This window comes from Olea europaea, chromosome 14, assembly GCF_002742605.1.
Source record: "Olea europaea var. sylvestris chromosome 14, O_europaea_v1, whole genome shotgun sequence".
Classification (NCBI taxonomy): Eukaryota; Viridiplantae; Streptophyta; class Magnoliopsida; order Lamiales; family Oleaceae; genus Olea; species Olea europaea.
In genome coordinates, this window is record NC_036250.1 from 9,193,306 (window position 1) to 9,215,597 (window position 22,292).

Here is a 22,292-nt window from a genome sequence, read left to right on the forward strand (position 1 = left end):
GACCGAATAGGGCGTAGACGAGTCCAAGGGCATGATCAAGCTTGGAAAGGAAAGGATTGGTGTAGGCTTAATATAGTCGTTTAGTAGTTGTTTGTCACTTTACTTTTTATACCTACTAACTATTTAGGGGATTTGAAGCTTGAGTAAACAATTCTGTTGCTCGTTCAGGGGATTTGAAGCTCGAGCAAGCAACTCTTGCTCTTTTTCATAAAGCTCCATTATTTGCATTTCATGTTTGAGCCAAATTTTAGGAAGAAAAATGCATTATTCATGTCAAATTAATGGAAAATGTGTGATTAAAAAATAAGGAAAAGTTTTATATTTGCGTGTAATATTATTTTATTAAAAAAATGGTAAAAATAATGTTAAATTACTATTGACGAATGTATTTTTTTAAAAATAATGTGACTCAAACAGGTCCTTCTTACCATTTTTATGGGATTTATGACAAAGGGTTTATGCAATTTATTTGAGTAATAATTAATAGAAGCTAAGCTTAAAAGTTTAGTTTTAAATTAAATAATGCATTTATTAGTTAAAATTGAGCCTCCGTTTGACAACCTTTGAAAATTTAAATTATTGTTATAGTATCTTTTTTACCACATATTCGCATAATAAAATATTCTACGCACAAATCAATATAATTTTTTTTTATTTTTTAATCACACATTCTTCAAAAATACTATTCAAAACTCTTTAATTTTTCAAATAATGGATGTCAAACAGAGCTTGAACTTATGTGATCTTGAAAAACAACTTCTTTCATATTTTCATTCTGTTTTGTATCTATTTTTTTCAAAATGCATTTTTCCCTCTCTTCTTTTCAACCACACATTCTTTATTAAAATAATATTACACGTAAATCAAAAAAATTTCCTTATTTTTTCAACCACACACTTCCTATCAAGTTACTATTCTAAAATGCATTTTTACATAAAAATGCCCCTCAAACACCCCCTTTATATTATTATGATTTTAAACTTAGTTTTGGTCGTTTATATTTTGCTAGATGAAGAAATAATTAGCTCCATGAATATAAATCATTTATCATTGCATTTGTATAACAAATATATATAGTTATTAAAACACCGCATGAAAGAGTGTAAGTCAAGGTGTAATCCATAATGTACCTGTAGCAGGATTGTTAAAACATACATCAATTATTACGATATTAATTATATTGTCATTGTCGTTGGCAATATTTAAAAATTAATTTTTTACTTTTATAAAAATATATAATTTTGTAAAATATATTTTTTTAAAACTTTATATTCAGTATTCACTATGGTCAATCTAAAATGAAATATATATAAACACATATATGCAGAGAGAGAGAGAGAGAGAGACGCACACACAATAAAAAACTTACTTCAAAGAACGAAAAATCATTCAAAATATAAATACTCCAAAAAAGATTTGGAAAACATCTTCCGGTGATTTTATTCAATTATCTTATCCTCCTTTGTAAGAAATTGTAGTTCCACATGAAAATACTGAAATTTTTGCGCCTCCTCTTAAGAAGATATCTGAAGAATGGCCCGATGAATCTCAAGTTGTTGCTAAAGATATAAAAAATATTCAATGTCAAAATAACTACACTAATGTAGTACTTCAATTTATGTGTTCTCAACTCAATAGAATTGAATTAAATTATGAAATTAAGACACCATCTTCTTCAAAATCAATTAAGTCAATGGAGCCATTTTTAATAAACAGGCATGAGGCTATTCCAAAAATCCTCTTAAAATTGAGGTCAATGTTCTAAAAGAATTAGCAACTCAGTTATCGAAACTATCACCATCTCTACATCAAATAATATCAATATTATTGATGATCTTGAATACCAATTTATTGATAATGAAGTTCCTCAGGTTAATAAACTTCAAAGCAAAAATGTTCAATTTTCAAATATTCCTCCTTACTATCCAAAAATTATTCCTCCCGATTTACTTTTTGAAGAAAAGTTCAAAATCCCCACAACATTTTTTGGCAAAGGTATAACTATTTGGAATATTGACGGTTTAACTGAATATCAAAACTTTCAAACTCTTAATGCATACTTTAATGCCTATATTTAAGAATGTCATTGTGCTATTGATACAACAAATAATATTATTCATGGTTTTGCTGGATAAATTAATAATTGGTGGTTCAATTATTTTACTTATCAAGAAAAAAATTCAAATTGGGCAAGCTATAAAACCTAATGGTTCTAATGATAGTTTTAATACTTTAATTTTTAGTAGTATTAAACATTTTGATAGTTTTAATACTTTAGTTTTTAGTATTATTAAACATTTTGCTGGTTCTCCAACAAATGTTTTAGAAAAAATTTCAAATATTTTAATGACTTTAAATTGTTCAAGTTTATAGGAATTTCGCTGGTACAAAGATATATTTATAACACGTGTATTTTTGCAAAAAAATTGTAATCAAGCTTATTGAAAAGAAATATTTTTATCTGGACTTCCAAAATTATTTTCAGAAAAAGTTCAAAATTCAATAAAATGGGAATATGAGAATAATATTCCATATGATATTCTTACATATGGAGAATTAATTAGTTTCATTAACTGAGAAGGATTAGTTCTCTGTAATGAAATTAAACTCGAATCTAAATTACAATCAGAAAGATTAGACAGTTGAAAAGAACTAGGATCTTTTTGTGAGTAATATAGACTTGAGAAAATAATCCCTCCTTCAAAATCAAAAAGAAAAAAACTTTTCCAAAAAGAAAACTTTATTCAATGAATTTTTAAAACCCTTCTTATTCAAAAAATTATTCTAAAAAGATTCAAAAATGTAATTTTTCAAAAATGAAAATTTTCAAAAAAGAATAATATTACTTGTTGGAAATGTAAAAAAACCAATGCATCATTCAAATAAGTGGCCCCTCAAAAGCAAGATTAATAGTTTTCAAATTGATGAATATATTAAACTTGAACTTCTCAATCTTATTAATTCTGATTCCACTTCTAATGACGAAAATATTTTTGATTTAGAACATATTTATCAACATAAAAAAGATTCCGATGTTGAATCCAGTTCAATCTACTCTTTTTCTTCCAATCAAAGTCAAGAACTTTGTGATTGTAAAACTATAAATGTTCTCATCAAACAAGAAGAATTTATTAAAGAGATTTTAGATTAAATTGAAGATCCATAGCTCAAAAATAAGTTTAATACTCTTTTACCTGCAAATTCAAAACTTACCTTTGAGTCTTACAATATGTAAAATGTTTTAAATCGTTTTGAAACTTCAAAATCTTCCGGTACTGATTTAAAATCATAAATCAATTGATTGAAATCCCAAATTTCTATTCTTAAACGTCAAATGAACGACGTTCGAATAGAAGTTGCTCTTCTAAAAATTCAAGATTTAAAACAAAAGTCAAAAGTTTCTTCGTCTTCTAGTTCCTCTAATGAAGAATTTATTTCTTCAAATCCTCAATCTGAAGAAGAAATGATTAATGTTATTAATCGTACTTAACTTCAAAAATGGTAATGCAATATGACTATCGTGGTCAATAAAGAATTTAAATTTACTTCTAGAGTCTTTATTAATTAGGAACTGATTAAAATTGTATTAGGGAAGGACTTATCCCTACAAAATATTTTAAAAAACTACCGAACGTCTTTATAGAGTCGGTGGTAAAAAACTCAATATTCAATATAAGCTTTCAAAAGTCCATGTTTATAATTCAAATATTTGCTTCAAAAATATTTTTTATCTTGTAAAAGACTTAGCGCAAGAAGTAATTCTTGGTACTCCCTTTATTATTCAAATCTATCCATTTCAAGCTAATTCAAAAAGCTTGACTACAAATATTTTTTGTCAAGAACTTTGTTTTAAATTTACAAATCCTTCTTATAAAGATGTTAATTTTTCAAAAGAAGCATTCATTTAAAAAATTATTAATAATATAAATCTCAAAAAGAATAATATTAAATTTCTTAAAGAAAAAATTAAATTTAAAATAATTGAATAACAATTACAAAATCCTTCAATTCAATTTTTTTTTTTAAACATTTTCAAAAACATATTGAGAAAGAAATTTGTTCTACCATTCCAAATGCTTTTAGAGATAGGAATAAACATGTTGTTTCTCTTCCTTACAATTTTGATTTTCATGAATCAAATATTCCTACCAAATCTAGTACTATTCAAATAAACAAAGAACTCTTAGATTGCTGTATTAAGGAAATCAAAGATTTACTTGATAAGGATCTTATTCGTTCGAGCAAATCTACTTAGAGTTGCTTTGCATTCTATGTCAATAATTCAGCTGAAATTAAAAGAGGTGTTCCTCGTTTGGTTATCAATTACAAACCTTTCAATAAAGCTCTTCAATATATTAGATATCCATTGCCTCAAAAGAAAGATTTTCTAAATAGATTATTCAAAACTGTTATTTTCTCTAAATTTGATACGAAGTTAGGTTTTTGGCAAATTCAAATTAGAAAAGAAGATAGATACAAAACTGCTTTTGATATTCCTTTTGGTCAATATGAATGAATGTTATGCTATTCGATCTCAAAAATGCTCTTTCTGAATTTCAAAAAATGATAAATGGTATTTTTAATCATTTTTCAAATTTCATTATTATTTACATCGATGACGTTCTTATATTTTCTGAAAGTATAGAACAACATTTCAAACATTTAAATACATTCATACATTTAGTCAAGAAAAATGGTTTAGCAGTCTCTATTAAGAAAATTGTTTTATGTCAAACAAAAAGTAGGTTCCTAAGTCATAACATTCATTTAGGAACTATTACTCCAATTAAAAGAAGTCTAGAATTTGTTGATAAATTTTCAAATGAAATTCTAGATAAAACAAGTTTGCAGCGTTTTTTAGGTTGTGTAAATTATGTTGCTGATTTTGTTAAAAATATATGTCAAATTTGTTTCCCAATTTTTAAAAGATTACAAAAGAACCCTGACCCTTAGATTCACAAGCACACAGTAGCTGTTCAAAATGTCAAAAAAGCAATCAAAAATATTGTCTGTCTTTCAATCCTTGACCCCACAGCTTCCATTATTATTGAGACTGATGCCTCTGACATAGGGTATGGTGGAGTACTCAAACAGATTCCAAACCAGTTATGGATTCTCTGCTGGGACTTCTTTGTCCTTCAAGATCAAACTTTGAATATTTTACTCAAAAAATTAATCAGAGATTTAAAGTTAAATTACGGTCATAATTCAGAGAAATAAATTACTGTCCAAAAGCATTTTAATCATGGATTCAAGAACAAAGGAATATTGTTGTCCCTAAAATTTCAAAGAAGATCCCGAGAAAAATGCATATTTTCTCATAGAAAAATCAAGACTTATGGTTGTGTTCAATCAAAGCAAAATGCCAGAAAAATTAGCAATAATTTCAGAAAAAATTGCTTTTTTGACTGAAATTGCATCAAAGAAATCAAAGTTTGATCAAGAAAAATCTTCTCAATCAAGATCAATATTAGACCATGCATATAGCAACGAAGACATGTATGATGAACCAGATATTGATGACTTAATTAATCTAGGGATACAAAAGAATTCAAAATGATTATGTGGATCCATTTATTTAGATGAATTGCAAAATTATCGGGTCCTAAAGTTAAAATAGATATTATTCAAACTTTGCCTGCCACTAAACAAATTATTTTTACTAGCTTTACCCACTTTCAAAAATATATAACTTTATTAAAACCACACTTTAATCAAGTTTTCTTCAAAGTTGGTGAGATTGTCAAAAGGAGATTCAATTATGGGAGACAAAGACAAAAGTTGATGGAAACTTTTCAGAAAGACGTTGCAAAATTCAGAAGGTGCAATAATTCAAGATTCTTTTTCAAACTGAAGAAATTTTCAAGTCCAGAACTAAAGAATTCAAGTACTTAAGCAGATTAATACCTCAAGATCTTCTTAGAACTGATTTAACGGGACAAATCAGCCTCAAAATAGTTTGAGAAAACCTTGTTTTCTTAAACTTTCTGTAATTGAAAACTTTATTTCAAATTTTTATCTTGTAATATCAATTTTTATATTTCAATAAAAATTATCTTTTTTTTTTTTTCATTTTCAGATTTTTATCTTGTAATATCAATTTTTATATTTCAATAAAGATTATCTCTTTTTTTTTTCTTTTTTTTTTCCCACTTCTTCTCTACATCCCTTGAAGAAGTCCCAGCAGAGAATCCATGAGACTTTCAGATTGAATACAAATTAAAACAAAAGATTTTCTTGAGGCTTTAAAAAAGGGTTTTGCCTCTCTTTTGAAGTGTTTGAATCCTTGAAGAGTGAAACTAGGTAAAATCTTCTCTTCAATTCCAAAACATTCGAACCAATTTTGGAACCATTTTGAAAAAATTTGGATTGCAATTTTGATTGAAAAGATAAACCATAAATGAGTCACTGGTCTAAAGTAAAAAACATTATACCAGGCATCCTTGTAATCAAAGTAATTGAAATGATATTCAAATGATTCACCTCCAGAAAGGCGTATTCGTTTCTCATTGCATGGTTGTTGTCCCCAATTTTCGTATGACAACACCCTTGGATTACTAATTTTGGAAAAATCAATTTTATTTGGATTTTGTTTATTTGGAGTATGAGAAATTATAGAGGATCTTGTTTTCTTAAGAATAGTTTCATAATATTCTTGGAATTTTTTTATATTGGTGGCATGAAACATAATTTTTTTTTTTTTTTGGAAAAAGGCTTACAAGACAATCATCAAGGGATGTATATTTATTAAGTAAAGATGTTTCCATCTCAAGGATTGGTTCACAAGTTGCTATGAGAAAATATTGAAAAGTTGGAGGAGGGTTTATTTGAAGAAGTTTTCTAGAACCTTGAACATCTTTTTTTGTAATTTGAATGTTTGGATTTTTCTGGATTGATTTTATTTTGGTTTGGTTTTTTGAAAATAAGAGTTGAAAGGGTTGTATTTTGAGAAGAAGAAGAAAAAGCAGTTTTTCCTTCAAATTTTGAAGATGATCCTTTAAAGAGGTCATCAATTGAAAATACAGAGTAGAATTTTTCTTTTACTACTTTTCTTTTGAAAAAGATATTGAGTTTCAGAGGAAGCCATTGAAGATTTTTTTTTGAATATTTTTTCTCAACTTGATCTGTCCAACTTATGAATAACTTTCTCTCACTTTTGAATTTTCAAAACTCTATTTTTTCTTTATGAATTCTCTTTGTGAGGAAGTTTGCAAGAATATTTGATTTGCCTTGTATATATAAGATTTCAAAATCAAAACATGACAAAATAGCCTGATATCTTGCAAAAATTTGTTTTAAAACAAAATTTTTTACATTTTTTTTGTAAAATATCTTTGGATGCTTTACAATCAATTTTTAAAATAAATTTTTTATTGATTAAATCATCTTGAAATTTTGAAATACAAAGTAAAATTGATAAGATTTCTTTTTTGATAGTGGAATAATTCATTTGAGGGCTGGTCCACACACCACTATAATATCTAACGAACCGTTCTTGACTTGACTGGTTTGAAATCTGTTTGAATACTCCACCATAACCTTTATCAGAGACATCAGTCTCAATAATAATAGAGGCGGTGGGGTCAAGGATTAAAAAACAGGGAATATTTTTTTATTGCTTTTTTTGACATTTTGAATGGTTACTGTGTGCTCATGACTCTAAGGATCAATGTTTCTTTTGTAATCTTTTGAAAAGCGAGGAACAGATTTGACATATATTTTTGACAAAATCAACAACATAATTGAGACGGCGTAAAAAGATGTAAATTTGTTTTATCTAGTATTTCATTTGAAAATTTATCAGCAAATTCTAGACTTCTTTAAATTGGAGTAATAGTTCCTAAATGAATGTTATGACCAAGGAACCTAATTTTTGTTTGACATAAAATAATTTTCTTTACAGAGACTGCTAAACCATTTTTCTTGACTAAATGTATGAATAATTTAAATGTTTGAAATGCTATTTTATACTTTCAGAGAATATAAGAACATCATCGATGTAAATAATAATGAAATTTGAAAATGATTAAAAATACCATTCATAATTTTTTGAAAATCAAAAGGAACCTTTTTAAGACCAAATGACATAACGTGCCATTCATATTTACCAAAAAAAAAACATTGAAATCAGTTTTATCTTCTTTTTTAATTTGAATTTGCAAAAAACCTGACTTCATATTAAATTCAGAGAAGATAACAGTTTTAAATAATCTATTTAGAAGATCTTTCTTTTGAGGCAATGGATATCTAATCCATTGAAGAGCTTTATTGAGAGGTTTGTAATTGATAACCAAACGAGGAACACTTCTTTTAATTTTAGCTGAATTATTGACATAGAATATAGAGCAACTCCAAGGAGATTTGCTCGGACGAATAAGATCCTTATCAAGTAAATCTTTGATTTCCTTAATACGGTGATCTAAGAGTTCCTTGTTCATTTGAATAGGACGAGATTTGGTGGGAATATTTGATTTATGAAAACCAAAATTGTAAGGAAGAGAAACAACGTGTTTATTCCTATCCCAAAAAGCATTTGGAATGGTAGAACAAATTTCTATCTAAATATGTTTTTGAAAATTTTTATTTATTTATTTATTTTTTTGAATTGAAGGATTTTGTAATTCAATGCTTTGAAATTTATTTTTTTCTTTAAGAAATTTAATATGATTCTTTTTGAGATTTATATTATTAATAATTTTTTAAATAGACGCTTCTCTTAAAGAATTATCATCTTTATAAAAAGGAGGATTTGTAAATTTAATAAAATTTCTTAACCAAAAGTATTTGTAGTAAAACCTTTTGAATTAATTTGAAAAAGATAGATTTGAACAATAAAGGGAGTACCAAGAATTACTTCTTGGTCTAAGTCTTTTACAAGATAAAAAATATTTTTGAAGCAAATATTTCAATTGCAAATATGAACTTTTGAAAGCTTATATTGAATATTGAGCTTTTTTATTACCACTGGCTCCATAAAGGCGCTCAAAATATTTTATAGGGATAAGTCCTTCCCTAATACAATTTTGATCAGCTATAGAATCAATAAGGACTTTAGAAGTAAATTTGAATTCTTTATTGATCACGATAATCATATTGCATTGCCATTTTTGAAATTGAATACGGTTAATAACATTAACCATTTCATCTTTAGAATGAGGATTTGAGTGAATAAATTCTTCATTAGAGGAATTAGAAGACGAAGAAACTTTTGACTTTTGCTTTAAATCTTGTGTTTTGAGAAGAGCAACTTCTATTCGAACATCTTTCATTGGACGTTCAAGAATACAAATTTGAGATTTCATTGAATTGATTTTTGATTTTAAATCAGTACCGGAAGATTTTGAAGTTTCAAAACGATTTAAAATATTTTGCGTATTGAAAGGCTCAAAAGTAGGTTTTGAATTTGAAGGTAAAAGAGTATTAAACTTATTTTTGAGCTGTGGATCTTCAATTTAATCTACAATTTTTTTAATAAGTTCTTGTTTAGTAAGAACATTTATAGTTTTACAATCACAAAGCTCTTTACTTTGATTGGAAGAAGAAGAGTAGTTTGAACTTGATTCAACATCAAAATCTTCTTGATGTTGATAAACATGTTCTAAATCAGAAATATTTTCTTCATTAGAAGTGGAATCAGAATCAATAAGATCGAGGAGTTCAAGTTTAATATCTTCATTAATTTGAAGATTATTAATCTTGCTTTTGAGGAGACACTTATTTGAACAATGCCCTGATTTTCTGCATTTCCAACAAGTAACATTATTCTTTTTTGAAAATTTCCATTTTTGAAATTTATTTTTAAAATAATTTTTTGAATAAGAAGGTTTTGAAAATTCTTTGAATAAATTTTTCGTTTTGGAAATTTTTTTTCTTTTTGATTTTGAGGGAGGGATTATTTTCTCAAGTCCATATTGTTCACAAAAAGATCCTAGTTCTTTTCGACTGTCTAATCTTTCTGATTGCAACTTAGATTTGAGTTTAATTTCATTACAGAGAGCTAATCCTTCTGTATTAATGAAACTACTTAATTCTCCATATGTAAGAATATCATATGGAATATTATTCTCATATTCCCTTTTTATTGAATTTTTAACTCTTTATGAAAATAATTTTGGAAGTCCTAATAAAAATATTTCTTTCCATTAAGCTAGATTACAATCTTTTCGTAAAAATACATATGTTTAAAACATATTTTTGTACCAGCGAAAATTCTGTAAATTTTAACAATTTAAAGCCCTTAAAATATTTGAATTTTTTTTCTAAAATATCTGTTGGAGAACCAACAAAATGTTTAATAATACTAAAATCTAAAGTATTAAAACTATCATTTGAGCCATAAGGTTTTATAGCTTGCCAAATTTGAATTTCTTCTTAATTAGTAATATAATTGAACCACCAATTATTAATTTGTCTTGCAAAATCTTGAATAATATTATTTGTTGCATCAATAGCAAAATGATCTTCTTGAATATAGGCATTAAAGCATGCACCCATTCTTTCAAGAGTTTGAAAATTTTAATATTTAGTTAAACCGTCAATATTATATATATTAAATTTCAAAATTTATAAAATTACAAAATAAAAACATAATTCATGTGGTAGCAGGAATTAAAATAATTAATTACTGTCAAAATTGATATATGAATTATAGATAATTGGAGAAGCAGCCACGTCTTAATGTTCAACAATTAATTTTTGTTGAGTTTGCAAAACACTTATAACTTTTGATTATTCGACAATTAGGCCATCTCCAATATTGCACCAAAATTTGAGGTAAGTTTTGCACTATTTTACATCAAATTTTACATCAAACCAAAAATCATCTCTAATCATTACACCAAAACTTGCACCAAATGAATAGTGTTTAATCATTTTTTTCTATTTTTTTATGCTCAATAATTTATTTATTTGAAAAATTATTTCTTTATTTATTTTACAAACACATAAATTACTAAATAAATAATTACGTTAAATCAACGAAAATATTAAATTCCTTAATAAATATAAAAAAATATATTTTTTTCATTGTTAAAATATATTTTATTATTATTAATCATAATAAGAACTATAATAATAAAAATTCATTGTGTTAAAAATAAATAATATAAATGACACAAATGCCCTCTACCAATTAGTTTGACAAATAGAAGAAAATGGTAAATTTGACTTTGCACCATTTTGGTGCAAACTTTTGGTGTCACATTGGAGAGGTTTTACAATAAAATTTGGTGTATTTTGGTAAAGTAAGAGTAAAACAATACATTTAAAATGTTTGGAAACCAAAAAAGGTTTGGGATATACCATTGATGGTAGCTTAAATTTACAAAGAAATTTCATCTCGTGTCAACCAAATTCGTAATTTTGTATCGAATGGGTAAACGTTTTCGTTGATCGAATCGTTAAATTGAAAGGTTCTAGTAAATATTAAAATAATATTAGAAATAGAGGCATGTTAGATTTTTCTTTACGACATGTTATCGACTGTAACTAACATCGAACAATAAAATTACAGTGGCAACTACTTTATAAAGATCAAGAGTTACATTACATCATATTTTCAAACATAAACAATCGAAAAGTAGGTTTTAATCAAGTTTTAATTTTTATTAGTTTATGTTTGGTAAATTTTTAAAATATTTGTAAATGGATCAAATTTCGTTTTCGATCACATATTCTAATGGACCATGATTACTACATATTATTCACTATTTTTTAAAAATCTATTTATAAATTCTTCCAAAACAAAGGCTTAGTATTGGAGTCATCTACCCCAAAGTCTTCACCAATATCATTGCATGAATTCTCTCTATTTACTAAATCATTCATCTTCTTCTGGTGTAAACGATTTCTTCGCTTGAGTGGACTTACAACTCATAAAGTTATGTAAAACTGGAAAATATTTAATGTCAGGAATAATAATGAATCGAAAGTCATTTTACTTTATCATTTCTAATGATCTTGATGTGATCTAGGAGCCGTAAGCAACCAAATCAAGTCTAACGTCAAGTCCGGGAAAAGATTCGTTGAAAGTCAAAGATGGACCTATGACACGAGCGAGGACAAAGCGAGTGAAAGAGGCGATAAGATTACTCGTCAAGACAACCATCGATGAAATCATGTTCGGGACTCAAAATGGGACAAGTTTCGTGTTCGGGTCGACAGCCGAAACCAATTGGATCAACAAGATACAAGCAGCTGAATATAGAGCTGGAACTGGAGAGAAGTACCACGTGACCGCATGGTTAAAATAGTCTTGCGTTCGCACGGAGTGAGGTAGGGAATTATTCGGGATTTTAAAAATGTTTCATGCCACCGCATGGTTAAAACTTGACTCGTTTTTTTATTTTTTCTCGAATTTCCTATTTTTGATTGAATTTGATACTTAGTAGATTTCTTACCATATTTGAAATATTAGGCACGTTTTAACATAGTTTTTTAGACCTATTATAAATACTATTTTATTTTCAATTGTAAGAACCTTTTGACATTTTTCGTAATTTGAGAAGCTATATTGCTTTCAACTCTTGTTCTACAATTGAACAATTCAAGAACTTATCAAGATTTAATCTTGTGGAGTTCAAATCAACCGGGTGAGATTTCGTATTTTTGTGTAATCAAGAGGTCCGCACATCGTTGGCGATTCGAGTTGCTTGGTTACAGATCTATTGAATTTAATCCAAAACCTTGTTTTGACTTTCTTGAGAAGATTTCAATCTTGTTCGTGGGTTCCGTAGCATTTGTCTACACGGGTTCAGATCAAATCTCCAAAACCTTTCTCATCTGGAAGAGCTACAACTCGAACTCGAACTTAGGTTTTGCAGTCTCATTTGTGATTCTCCCCTTGATCTAAACTACAATTTTATCAACCTCATCAGTCACCTTTCTCATAGTCTAACGCTACTAGTCATTAGTATAGCGGTACATTACCATCTTGACGTATCTCTAATGATTAAATAACATTATTCTTTCTTGTTTGTATCATATTAAGTTAGTTTGCCTTCACGTAACTATTAAACATATTGTACTGTCAAGATGACGTCCGACATGGTATTAAATGCTATTGATCAGAATATATATACATGTGAATAAATTAAAACATTGATGCTTATCGTCGTTATCGATCTCGGTCCTCGGAGTAGAATTTCAATACAGGGAGAAAGGAGGTTAATTTTTTCATTTTTTCCTTCCAATTTTCTATGTTCAAGTAGGGTAACTTTTTTTTTTTTTTTTTTTTTTTTTTTTTTTTTTTTTTTTTAAAGTAGGGTAACTTAATAGAACCAAAAATATAAAATATATTTGGAATTACTCCCCCAATTTCACACAAAGGAGTTGAGAAATTCTAAATTATTGAAAAATTCTTGTACTTGTTGACAAATTTCCCCGAGCAATAATCCTATGCATATTATAAATTCACTTTTGAATTTTATTCCCAATTCCTTCTCTCAATCCACCTGTAACCCATAAATGTACTTAAATTTGTTAAATATGAAATTGTATAATTAAAGTGTTCAGGGGAAATATCACATTTTTTATTTAACTAAAGATATTCACGCCATATTATTAACATTATATTAATATATTAAGCCACTGTTTGATAGATATTATAATCAATTTTTTTAGTAAGTTTTGATAAAAATTGATATAATGTAATTAAAAAGTTGTGAATCTACGCCGTTTGACCCCCATTGTCCTTCTCATTCTTTCTCTATTTTATTTTCAACCACACAATCTTCAATAAATTAATATTACACGTGAATAAAAAAAATTTCATTATTTTTCAATCACACATTTTTCAAAAAAACATTATTCTAACTATTGAAATTTGGAAAGAATGAGAGCCAAATGAGGTAAATGACAAAAAATAATTTTTGACTTTAATTTAGCCCTTTTTTGAGCCCCATTTTGAGGAAGAGAATGAATTTTTTTATAGTGTATTAATGAACAACGTGTGATTAAAAAATAAGAAAAAATTTTAGATTTACGTATAATATTATTTTATTGAAGAATGCATAGTTGAAATAATATCAAAACACTGTAAAAGAACTTATTTTTTCCCAAAGAATGGGAATCAAACAGGGGCTTAGATTTCAGTATTGCTATGCATCAAATTACTGACCGCACATTTATACCACGCCGGACTACTACAGTATTAAGCGACTGCAATTAACATTATTCTTTAGATTTTAATCAAATTTTTTAGTGGTACCAAACAGGAGCTAAATAAAAGTAACTTGACTCTTTTCCCCTTCTCTTGTAATCTAATTTCTACTTAGAGAACTCTTCTAAGCTGCTATTTGTCGCTCTCTTTGTGAATAATAAAATTAGAAAAGATGGGTGGAAACTGGAAAGGAAGAAAACCTTGCCCAAGCATTTTAAAATATAAACTAGCCATCACCAGCAAGTATCCTTAGCCAACTGATGTTCGTTACAAGGTACGAATGATCTCAGTAATCACTAGCATGTTTCGATGCACAAAGAATTTGGTACTTCTAATTATGCACATGTTTCTAGACTCACTGGTCTTTCTTTTTAAGACGATATGGATATTTTTGGTATATCGATATGCTAGTGATTACGAGTGGAAATGCCACAAGACAGTACGGAGAAGGTGGTTTCCCGTCAAAGACGAACTGTAGCAAAGCAGTGACAAGTAGTGCAGACACAATGACAAATCCCTACATAAATATAGAAGGAAAACGAATAAGAGCAAAACGATATAGAGTGCAACAATCATTTTCACACATGTACGTGGCTACTGAACAGTTCAAAGTTCATAAAATGTGTTATTTCATCTCTTTGTTTTTCTTTTCTACGCACTTCGACAACTTGGAACAGCTCGAATATAAATCACTCTGTGGTTGGATCACTAACAAAGCTTAATCAGTTAGCGCATGTCTAAATTCATCGATAGGATTTTAGCTTCTTTTTCTTTCTTAATACTTTCCAATGTTGGCCACTCTATACAACCAAACATGCCCCATATAACTAAGTAACTTCATACTTTTGTATTTTACGTAGAACAAGTTGCGATGGAGCTTTAGCCATACATCTCCACACCCTTCCGTATCCAGATAATTCATTGGTTTCACCTAAGGCTAATCACATCGTACAGACAGCTACTTAACAGGAAAATTGTAGTATCATGATGCTGTGGGTGCTTGTTACAAATGGGAATTCTTACAACTTTATTCGAGGATTTAACTTTTTACCAATCAATATATGACGTGCATGGTGCAAGTAAAGCCCGTTGGTCTTTAATCTTTATTGGGTTTCATATATTGCTACAAAATTCTATACATTTTATGTGATGTTATTAAGACGTACCTTTCGGACACCACCAGCATAAGATGTCACAAGACCAACAAGAATTCCACCAACAGCATTTAGTGAAACTGGGATCTGAAACAAAAAAATGTAGTATCCAAAATTAAGAAATTACGTTCAATAGCTTATAATCAGTTGGTCACATACATGATCCTTTGGAGGAATGATCTAGGGCAAAATTATTACTTTGACATGAAACTTTTCTAGTATAAATCAAAATTTGATGGTATCATATTATGATAAATGCACCTTTGATTTTAAAAGATCAGTCGTCATCGACAATTTTTCAGCTCAAATAAAATAAGCATGAAAAAAATGAAACCAAGAGAACTTAGAAGCTTAACGGCATTTCTTTTCCTGCAAAGTTGCAAGTTCAAATAATTTGAAAACCTCTATATTGTCCTAGGTTATTCAATGTCGACTATTACCAATGTCAGGGGAGTCCAGCCGTCAAAGAATCCACGTTGTCTAATAGCTGTTCCGTCTGGAGACTTGTAAGCACTATTTTGCAGTGCATATATAGCAGCTGGGAGTCCTGACGCAGTTAGAGAGCCAATCAAAGTCCACTCCTTGTATAGCCTCTTCAAAGTACCATCTTTTGCCATAAGAATAGAGGCACAAACAACCTATTATGTATATTAAATAGCTTTGTTAGCTAACATTCACATGAATCACAAATTAAAAACGGTGGAAAAGAAAGTGAAGGAAAATAGTTACCTTTACCACCTCACATGCCAAAACAGATGAAGTCACGATCACTTCTCTCCTGCAGTCAGAATAAAATATGAAGTTGTGGCATAGTAACTTATAACCAGTTCTGTGCAGACACAAATTAATAAACAATTTTCTACTGGTGTGAACGAAAAGATTTTCTCTTAAGCAATATAGATGATCAATTCAATAGGGGAAGCAGTGGATTGGACACTTTCTCAAATTAGGGGACCCTACTTCTCAAACCATATTGGGAGCCTTATATCCTATCTATAAAATCAGATCAAGTTATTTTTCTTACGAGGGCACACATGTACCTAAATCCGCTAATTAATCCTTCAAGTTTTGTAGTTCATAACTAGGCGAAAAAATAAAATTACTTGAGAGAAAATGTGGTACAATTTTCTTTAATAAGAATATTAGGAGAAAACATGAATTCTATATAAGTCTTTAAATATCTTCACGAAGTTCAAGTTAATTAAAGAGTAACACTACTACCACATTAACATTTTCATATAAGAACTCAACTTATGACCATGTTAAAACAAAGTAGGGCATTGGAAACCTAAGTCCAATTTTCAAACATAATGAGTATCATAAGCAATTGTAGCCAGATTACAATATCCTAATATGCTACCCGTTAGGTTCAAGTTCAGGTTCAGGTTCAGGCAGATCCCCATGGAAAATTCATCCCATTTCGATCCTCCGCGATACAGTGAGAACTACTAGTGTGTACATATACAATCCTGATTTTACGGGGATGCAAGTGAAAAGTAAAAACCAAATATTCATGGTTGTGTTTGCTGATACAATTTTTATGTTGTACAATCATGTCAACTAACATACTGTGCCACAGCTGATGCGAAGTTTGACATTGGCAATTAATCTCTTCCACGTAAATAACAGCTTAGATAAAAAGTATCAATACACTTCTTTTTCTAGGTGGAAAACTTCCTGGACTGGTTGAATAAAAAACTCTCAACTTGCGCATAAGGTGCGAGTTTTCAGTACATGTTTCAAGTGTCCAATGTGATCAATCAGTCAAATCATACTGTAAGGCATACGATATGGTATGATGTCAAAATATTTTCTTTTTCTAAGTCTCAATTTTCCATGCAACTAACAGTTCAGAAAGTACTCAACTGAAGCTAGAAGTTGCATTGCCCATACAGAGTATACTGTAATGTGAGATGCTTGAAACCAATAGCCACAACTTGAGAAAATATAAATCTTAATTATGTTCTACTCTCCCATGTTTAGAAACATTTAATAGTGAATAGATACATTGATTTTGAAACTCAGAATAGATCATTTCAGAATTTCAATTTCAAGCCCCATTTCAACGCCAGCAAACATGTTGTCGCGTTATTATCATAAGAAGCAACTAAAAGAAAGAAAAAACAAAAGAATTCCCGTTTCTTCAACTATTACTAGAACTTATTTCATTACAAAGTAATCAACTTTTCCAATTCAAAAGATTTTCTTAATATTACTAATATCTGTGAATTTGATGAGAATGTAAATACTAATTAAATTAACATGAAATCGCGGTCCTAAAAATGCTCGTAATTCAGATCAAGGCATTCCGCTGGCAACAGTGGAGAACAAATTACAGACTAGTACAATTAAGCATTCATTCATGAGAGGAACACAATAAATTGTGTTGATCACGGTTTTACAATAACATAATAATAATTATCAGATACACAGAAGTAATAGAAGCAAAAAATTATAACCTGGTGAAGCGTTTGGAGATGAGAGGTTGAGCTCCGTACTGAATAGTGAGTAATAAAGAGAAGAGCCAGACCTTTGTGCTCGTGCTTGAATTCGGGCTGATCGGTCTGAGCTTGGTCGCTTCCATTGTTGGGCGACCTTGGTTTGAGCGGTATAGAAAAGGAGGAGGATTAAGACCGTGTTTGGTTCGTTTGTGATCAGAAATGGAAAATTTTCTAGAAAGTGGCTGGGGATGAACGATAATATTTTTGGGTAAAATTACAAAAAAGGTCCCAAACTTATTTGAAATATCGTCAACCTCTAATGGTAGTTAATTGGTCCAAGTGGGCGTTAAAATGTAACGTGAACCTCGGGTGACTCACTTCGTGCTTCAAATTGCAGGGTAAAATATTATATTGGTCTATAAAGAATGGTCAATTCTAAGTTAGTGATGGAATTTCGATAATAGTCAACCTCGTGAGCGACTTTATACTTTTCGCAATGGTACCTTGGTCTATATAAAGAAAAGGTATTAACTCGACATGGACGAGATTGCTGCCGTCCTCCCATTCTTGTACTGTCAAAAATTTTCAAGAGGTAGGACGAAAGCGTGGGGCATAATAGGGTGGGAAATATAATATATATTTTTTATTTATCTTCTGTTAATTATTTATTCTTTTTAATATTACTATATATATGATTTAAACACGATCCATATCCATTTTCAAAGAAGAGGGCTAAATTCGGGATGAACAATATTCTATATGATGTATTGAGTACATTTTAATCATGTTGTTGGACTTCGAAGTGAACCATACTTTACTATGAGTCACACTTTAAGTTATGTTTTATATTTAGGATTAATAGAATAATACCTCATCTATTATACAAATTTTCAAAAACCCTATCGTCAGCCTTCGTTCATCCTGGTGTTAATTTCTAATAAAAAGGGGGGAAATGGAAAAATTAAAAGGGCAACCCCCACCTATTAGACATGGTGTGTAAAGTCCCCCACACATTAAAGTTTGCAGAAAGGGTCATATCATCTATTTTCCGGATAAAAAGATTGAAAATGATGAATATGTCATCATATTCAAATAAATCAAAAGGAAAAGAAAAGAAAAGAATTAATTGCAATTATAGTCTCAAATATTTATTTGTACCATCCACAATTCCAAAACTTTAAAATATTATTTTCTTCCCTATCCCGTCCCACCTCACCCTACCCTACGCTACCCTCAAAACTTCATCTTCTTCCCATAAAAACTTCAAATTTAAACTTATAGAGGAAGCGCACTGAAAAGCTTGAGGAAGCTGTAATCAACGTCTGAACAATTGTCCAATAAATTGACAATAATATTTCTAGGCAATCATCATTTTCAGTTGAAATTTTAGAGAGCGAGAAAAAGGAGTGCCCCCAAAGAGAAGAAGAAAGAGAAACCATCTTCTTCTCTCTCTAAATTGATATATGTTGCCCCCCAGGGCACATCTCCAAGTAGTAAAAGGGGAGGGTGGAGAAATTCAACTTTGCTTGAAACTGGCGTGTTAAAGGTTCGAATCCTGAAATATGGATTTGGCTCTTGGATAAGTACAAGTGTACAAGCAGCCTTCCACCCTATACCCTTGGAGGCATAACCTGCAATTTACCTCTCTCACGATACTCCAGGGCAGAGGCGGTGGAAGACCCTTGAGGTTGGTGTTCAACCTTTTAAATTGATATATGTTTATATATCTCTACATGTATTTATGTATATATAAGTATATTCATGTCATCACTCGTATGATAAATGCCAACAACATTTGAAATTCCTGAATCCCAGATTAAAAGTAAATAGATTACTTTGATTGATTTGAAGTAATGGATGCAAAAGTTGCTTCTTTGAATCATGAGAATGTTGTTAAAGGTGTAATGGAAGGGAAGGAGGTGAAATTCAGCAAATTTCTGTTGACGTTTTGTGAGGTGACAATGGCGTGTGATATCTTATTGAGATTTGTTTTAGTGTTGATGGGTATCTACCTAACATTATCCAAATATCTTATGACAACTTTTTCAAGCTTTTCCACTGCACTTCCTCTTTAATTTTAAAATTGAAGTTTTTAGGAGTGGGGGGTGGGGAAGAAGATGAAGTTTTGAGGGAGAGTTGGGTGGGGGAAAATAAAATTTTAAAGTTTTGGGATTATGGGCGGTACAAATATAAGTTTTAGGACTATGATTACAATCAATTCTTTATTTTTCTTTTTCTTTTTCTTCTTCTCTTTTTTTTTCTTTCTTTTTTTTTAAATAGAAGGGCATATTTGCATTTTCAATCTTTTCATTTAAAAAATAGACGTTAGGGACCTTTTTCCACCAATTTTAATAGGTGGGGGGAGGGGGGTTTACGCATCATATGTAATAATAAGTGGGGTTTTGCCCTTTTAATTTTTCCCATTTCTCCAATTTTATTGGAATTTAACAATAGGATGGATGGAAGTTGAACGATAGGGGTATTTTTGCACAAAAATGTTTCAAATAGGGACGTTTTGTATAGTTTTCAAAAGATAGGGATTTTTGACAATTTGAGTAATAGATAAGGAGTATTGTGCTATTAAGTGTTATATTTAATATACGCCAATCTTTTCATTTTGGTTTCATGTAGCCTTTAGCACCTTATTACATTGCCCTAGCCGAACTCGAACCTCTTTAGTAGGGATGGAAGTAGGGAGGGTAATGGCATGGGACGGGTCAGACATTACCAGCTTCGTCTCGTTGGGTATTTCTATTAATTTACCCTATCTCCATATGTGATTAAAACGATACAGGATGGGTTCAGGAGCAGGGTAGAACATGTCCCATGCCTTATTTATCGCACCCCCTTTTTTTTTGCTTTTATTTTTTGTTATCTTTAAATTTATGTTTTATTAAAAAATGATGATAAATTTTTTTGTTTTGTTTGATAAAAAATTTAAATTTGAAATTAATTTTAAACTAGATGGATGGCAAGAAGGGGACTATATTTTTCGTATCCATCCCGGCCCCTACACGTTTCGAGGCAATGACTCCTATCTCATAAATCCTATTATGCGAGTAATTTCCATCCCATTCGGGGTGGGTCAGTAAGTATCGGATTGAATAAGTTTTTTTTTTGTAATCCCTGCTCTTCAAGTATGCATTTCTCCTACCTTTTCTTTAAGTGAATTGGTGCCTTTTGGTTTAGCAGAAAGAAATCACTACAAGGCTATCGTCTACATTAGGGCTGGGCAAATTTTCCGAACCGAACCGAACCGAACCGGTTCTTGTCAAATTAAATACCCAAACGAGTATCTAAATTGAGAATCGACGGGTACGATTAGGTTCTCGGTTCTAGACCAAGAACCGAATAAGAACCGAATCTTTCTATTTTTTTTATATTGAGTAAATCAAATTATTTTAATTTTAATTTTTTCTAAACAAATTAACAAATTAACGATTTATAAATCCAAATTTTTGGCCCAATAATTTGTTTCATTTCTAATTTTTTAATTTTTGGCCCAACCCATTTTATTGTTTCATTTCTTAGCCAAGTAAGAACAAATCCACTAAATAACCCTAAACACCAACACTAAAGTACATAACGGTATCTCGACTCTCGCAGCCTCGCTAATATTCCAAAGCCTATACAATCATCGGCCGACACTGTGACCTCCGATCGAAACTGTGACCTTCGCCAACCGAAACTTTGATCGTAGCGATCATTTGAATAAGGTAGTTTACTAATCTCTGACATTTCAAAACCATTGAATGTATCATTAGTTGTATTTTATATAATATTGTTATAAATGTTAAAAAATTTAAGTATAGTACAGAATCGAACGGAATCGAACCCGAACGGTTCCATAATTATATTTGGACCCGACGGTTCCATTTACTATATACCCGAAAAGTTCGGACCGAACCGAATCGACCCGCGACCACCCTTAGTCTGCATGCTCAACTAAGTTTCTAAGCAGGGTAGTATTCAAATAAAGCTCCCGTTTGATTTCTATTCTTATAAGAATGAGAATGAAAAGTATAGTCGTTATGAAACCCACAAAAAAAAAAGAGGAAGTCAAATATGGTGATTTAATGTGATGGATAACAGTCATATATTTTTTTTTTTGACCAAAAAATGGGAAACAAATGGGGCAAAACACATATAACCCTTGTTTGGTGTAAATTAAAAGATAATAAAATTTTTAAATTAATATCTCAATAATTAATTTTAATTATATATTATATAAGATTCATAAATTTTCAATCAACCATTTATTTACTTTTATAAAAATGTAAAAATCTATTTTAAGCCCCCGTTTGGTTCCCATTAAATTGCATTACATTACATTTTATTTTTCTCTTTCCTATTTTCAACCATACAATCTTTCATAAAATAATATTACACATAAATCGAAAAGTTTTTTCCTTTTTCAATCACTCATTTTTCAAAAAAATACTATTCCATCCATTTTCATTACCAAGAAATGGAGGCCAAACAGGGGCTAAATCTGCGGACATTACGAAGAAGCGGCATAGAGTACTCATGTTTGGTTAT

The 22,292-nt window shown here is 29.8% G+C and overlaps 1 protein-coding gene across 1 annotated transcript; it reads right to left on the reverse strand.

Annotated features, from left to right (window-relative positions):
- Positions 1-14,347: 14,347 nt before the first annotated feature.
- Positions 14,348-18,034, reverse strand: LOC111409070 (CMP-sialic acid transporter 5-like). Its single transcript, XM_023038971.1, has 5 exons — positions 17,772-18,034; positions 16,042-16,090; positions 15,753-15,950; positions 15,325-15,399; positions 14,348-14,675 (listed from the first exon to the last, which is right to left on the reverse strand). Exons 1-5 carry the CDS (start codon positions 17,894-17,896, stop codon positions 14,514-14,516), a joined length of 609 nt encoding a protein of 202 aa, XP_022894739.1. The 5' UTR covers positions 17,897-18,034; the 3' UTR covers positions 14,348-14,513.
- Positions 18,035-22,292: the final 4,258 nt, after the last annotated feature.

Excerpts from the sequence above, each read along its gene's own strand:
- LOC111409070 (XM_023038971.1), bottom strand. The coding sequence starts at position 17,896 with ATGGAAGCGACCAAGCTCAGACCGATCAGCCCGAATTCAAGCACGAGC. Across the intron at positions 15,400-15,752 it reads GCTGGACTCCCCTGACATTG|ATCCCAGTTTCACTAAATGC; the intron begins GTAATAGTCGAC and ends TTTTTGTTTCAG. Across the intron at positions 14,676-15,324 it reads ATGCTGGTGGTGTCCGAAAG|GGATTTGTCATTGTGTCTGC; the intron begins GTACGTCTTAAT and ends ATATTTATGTAG.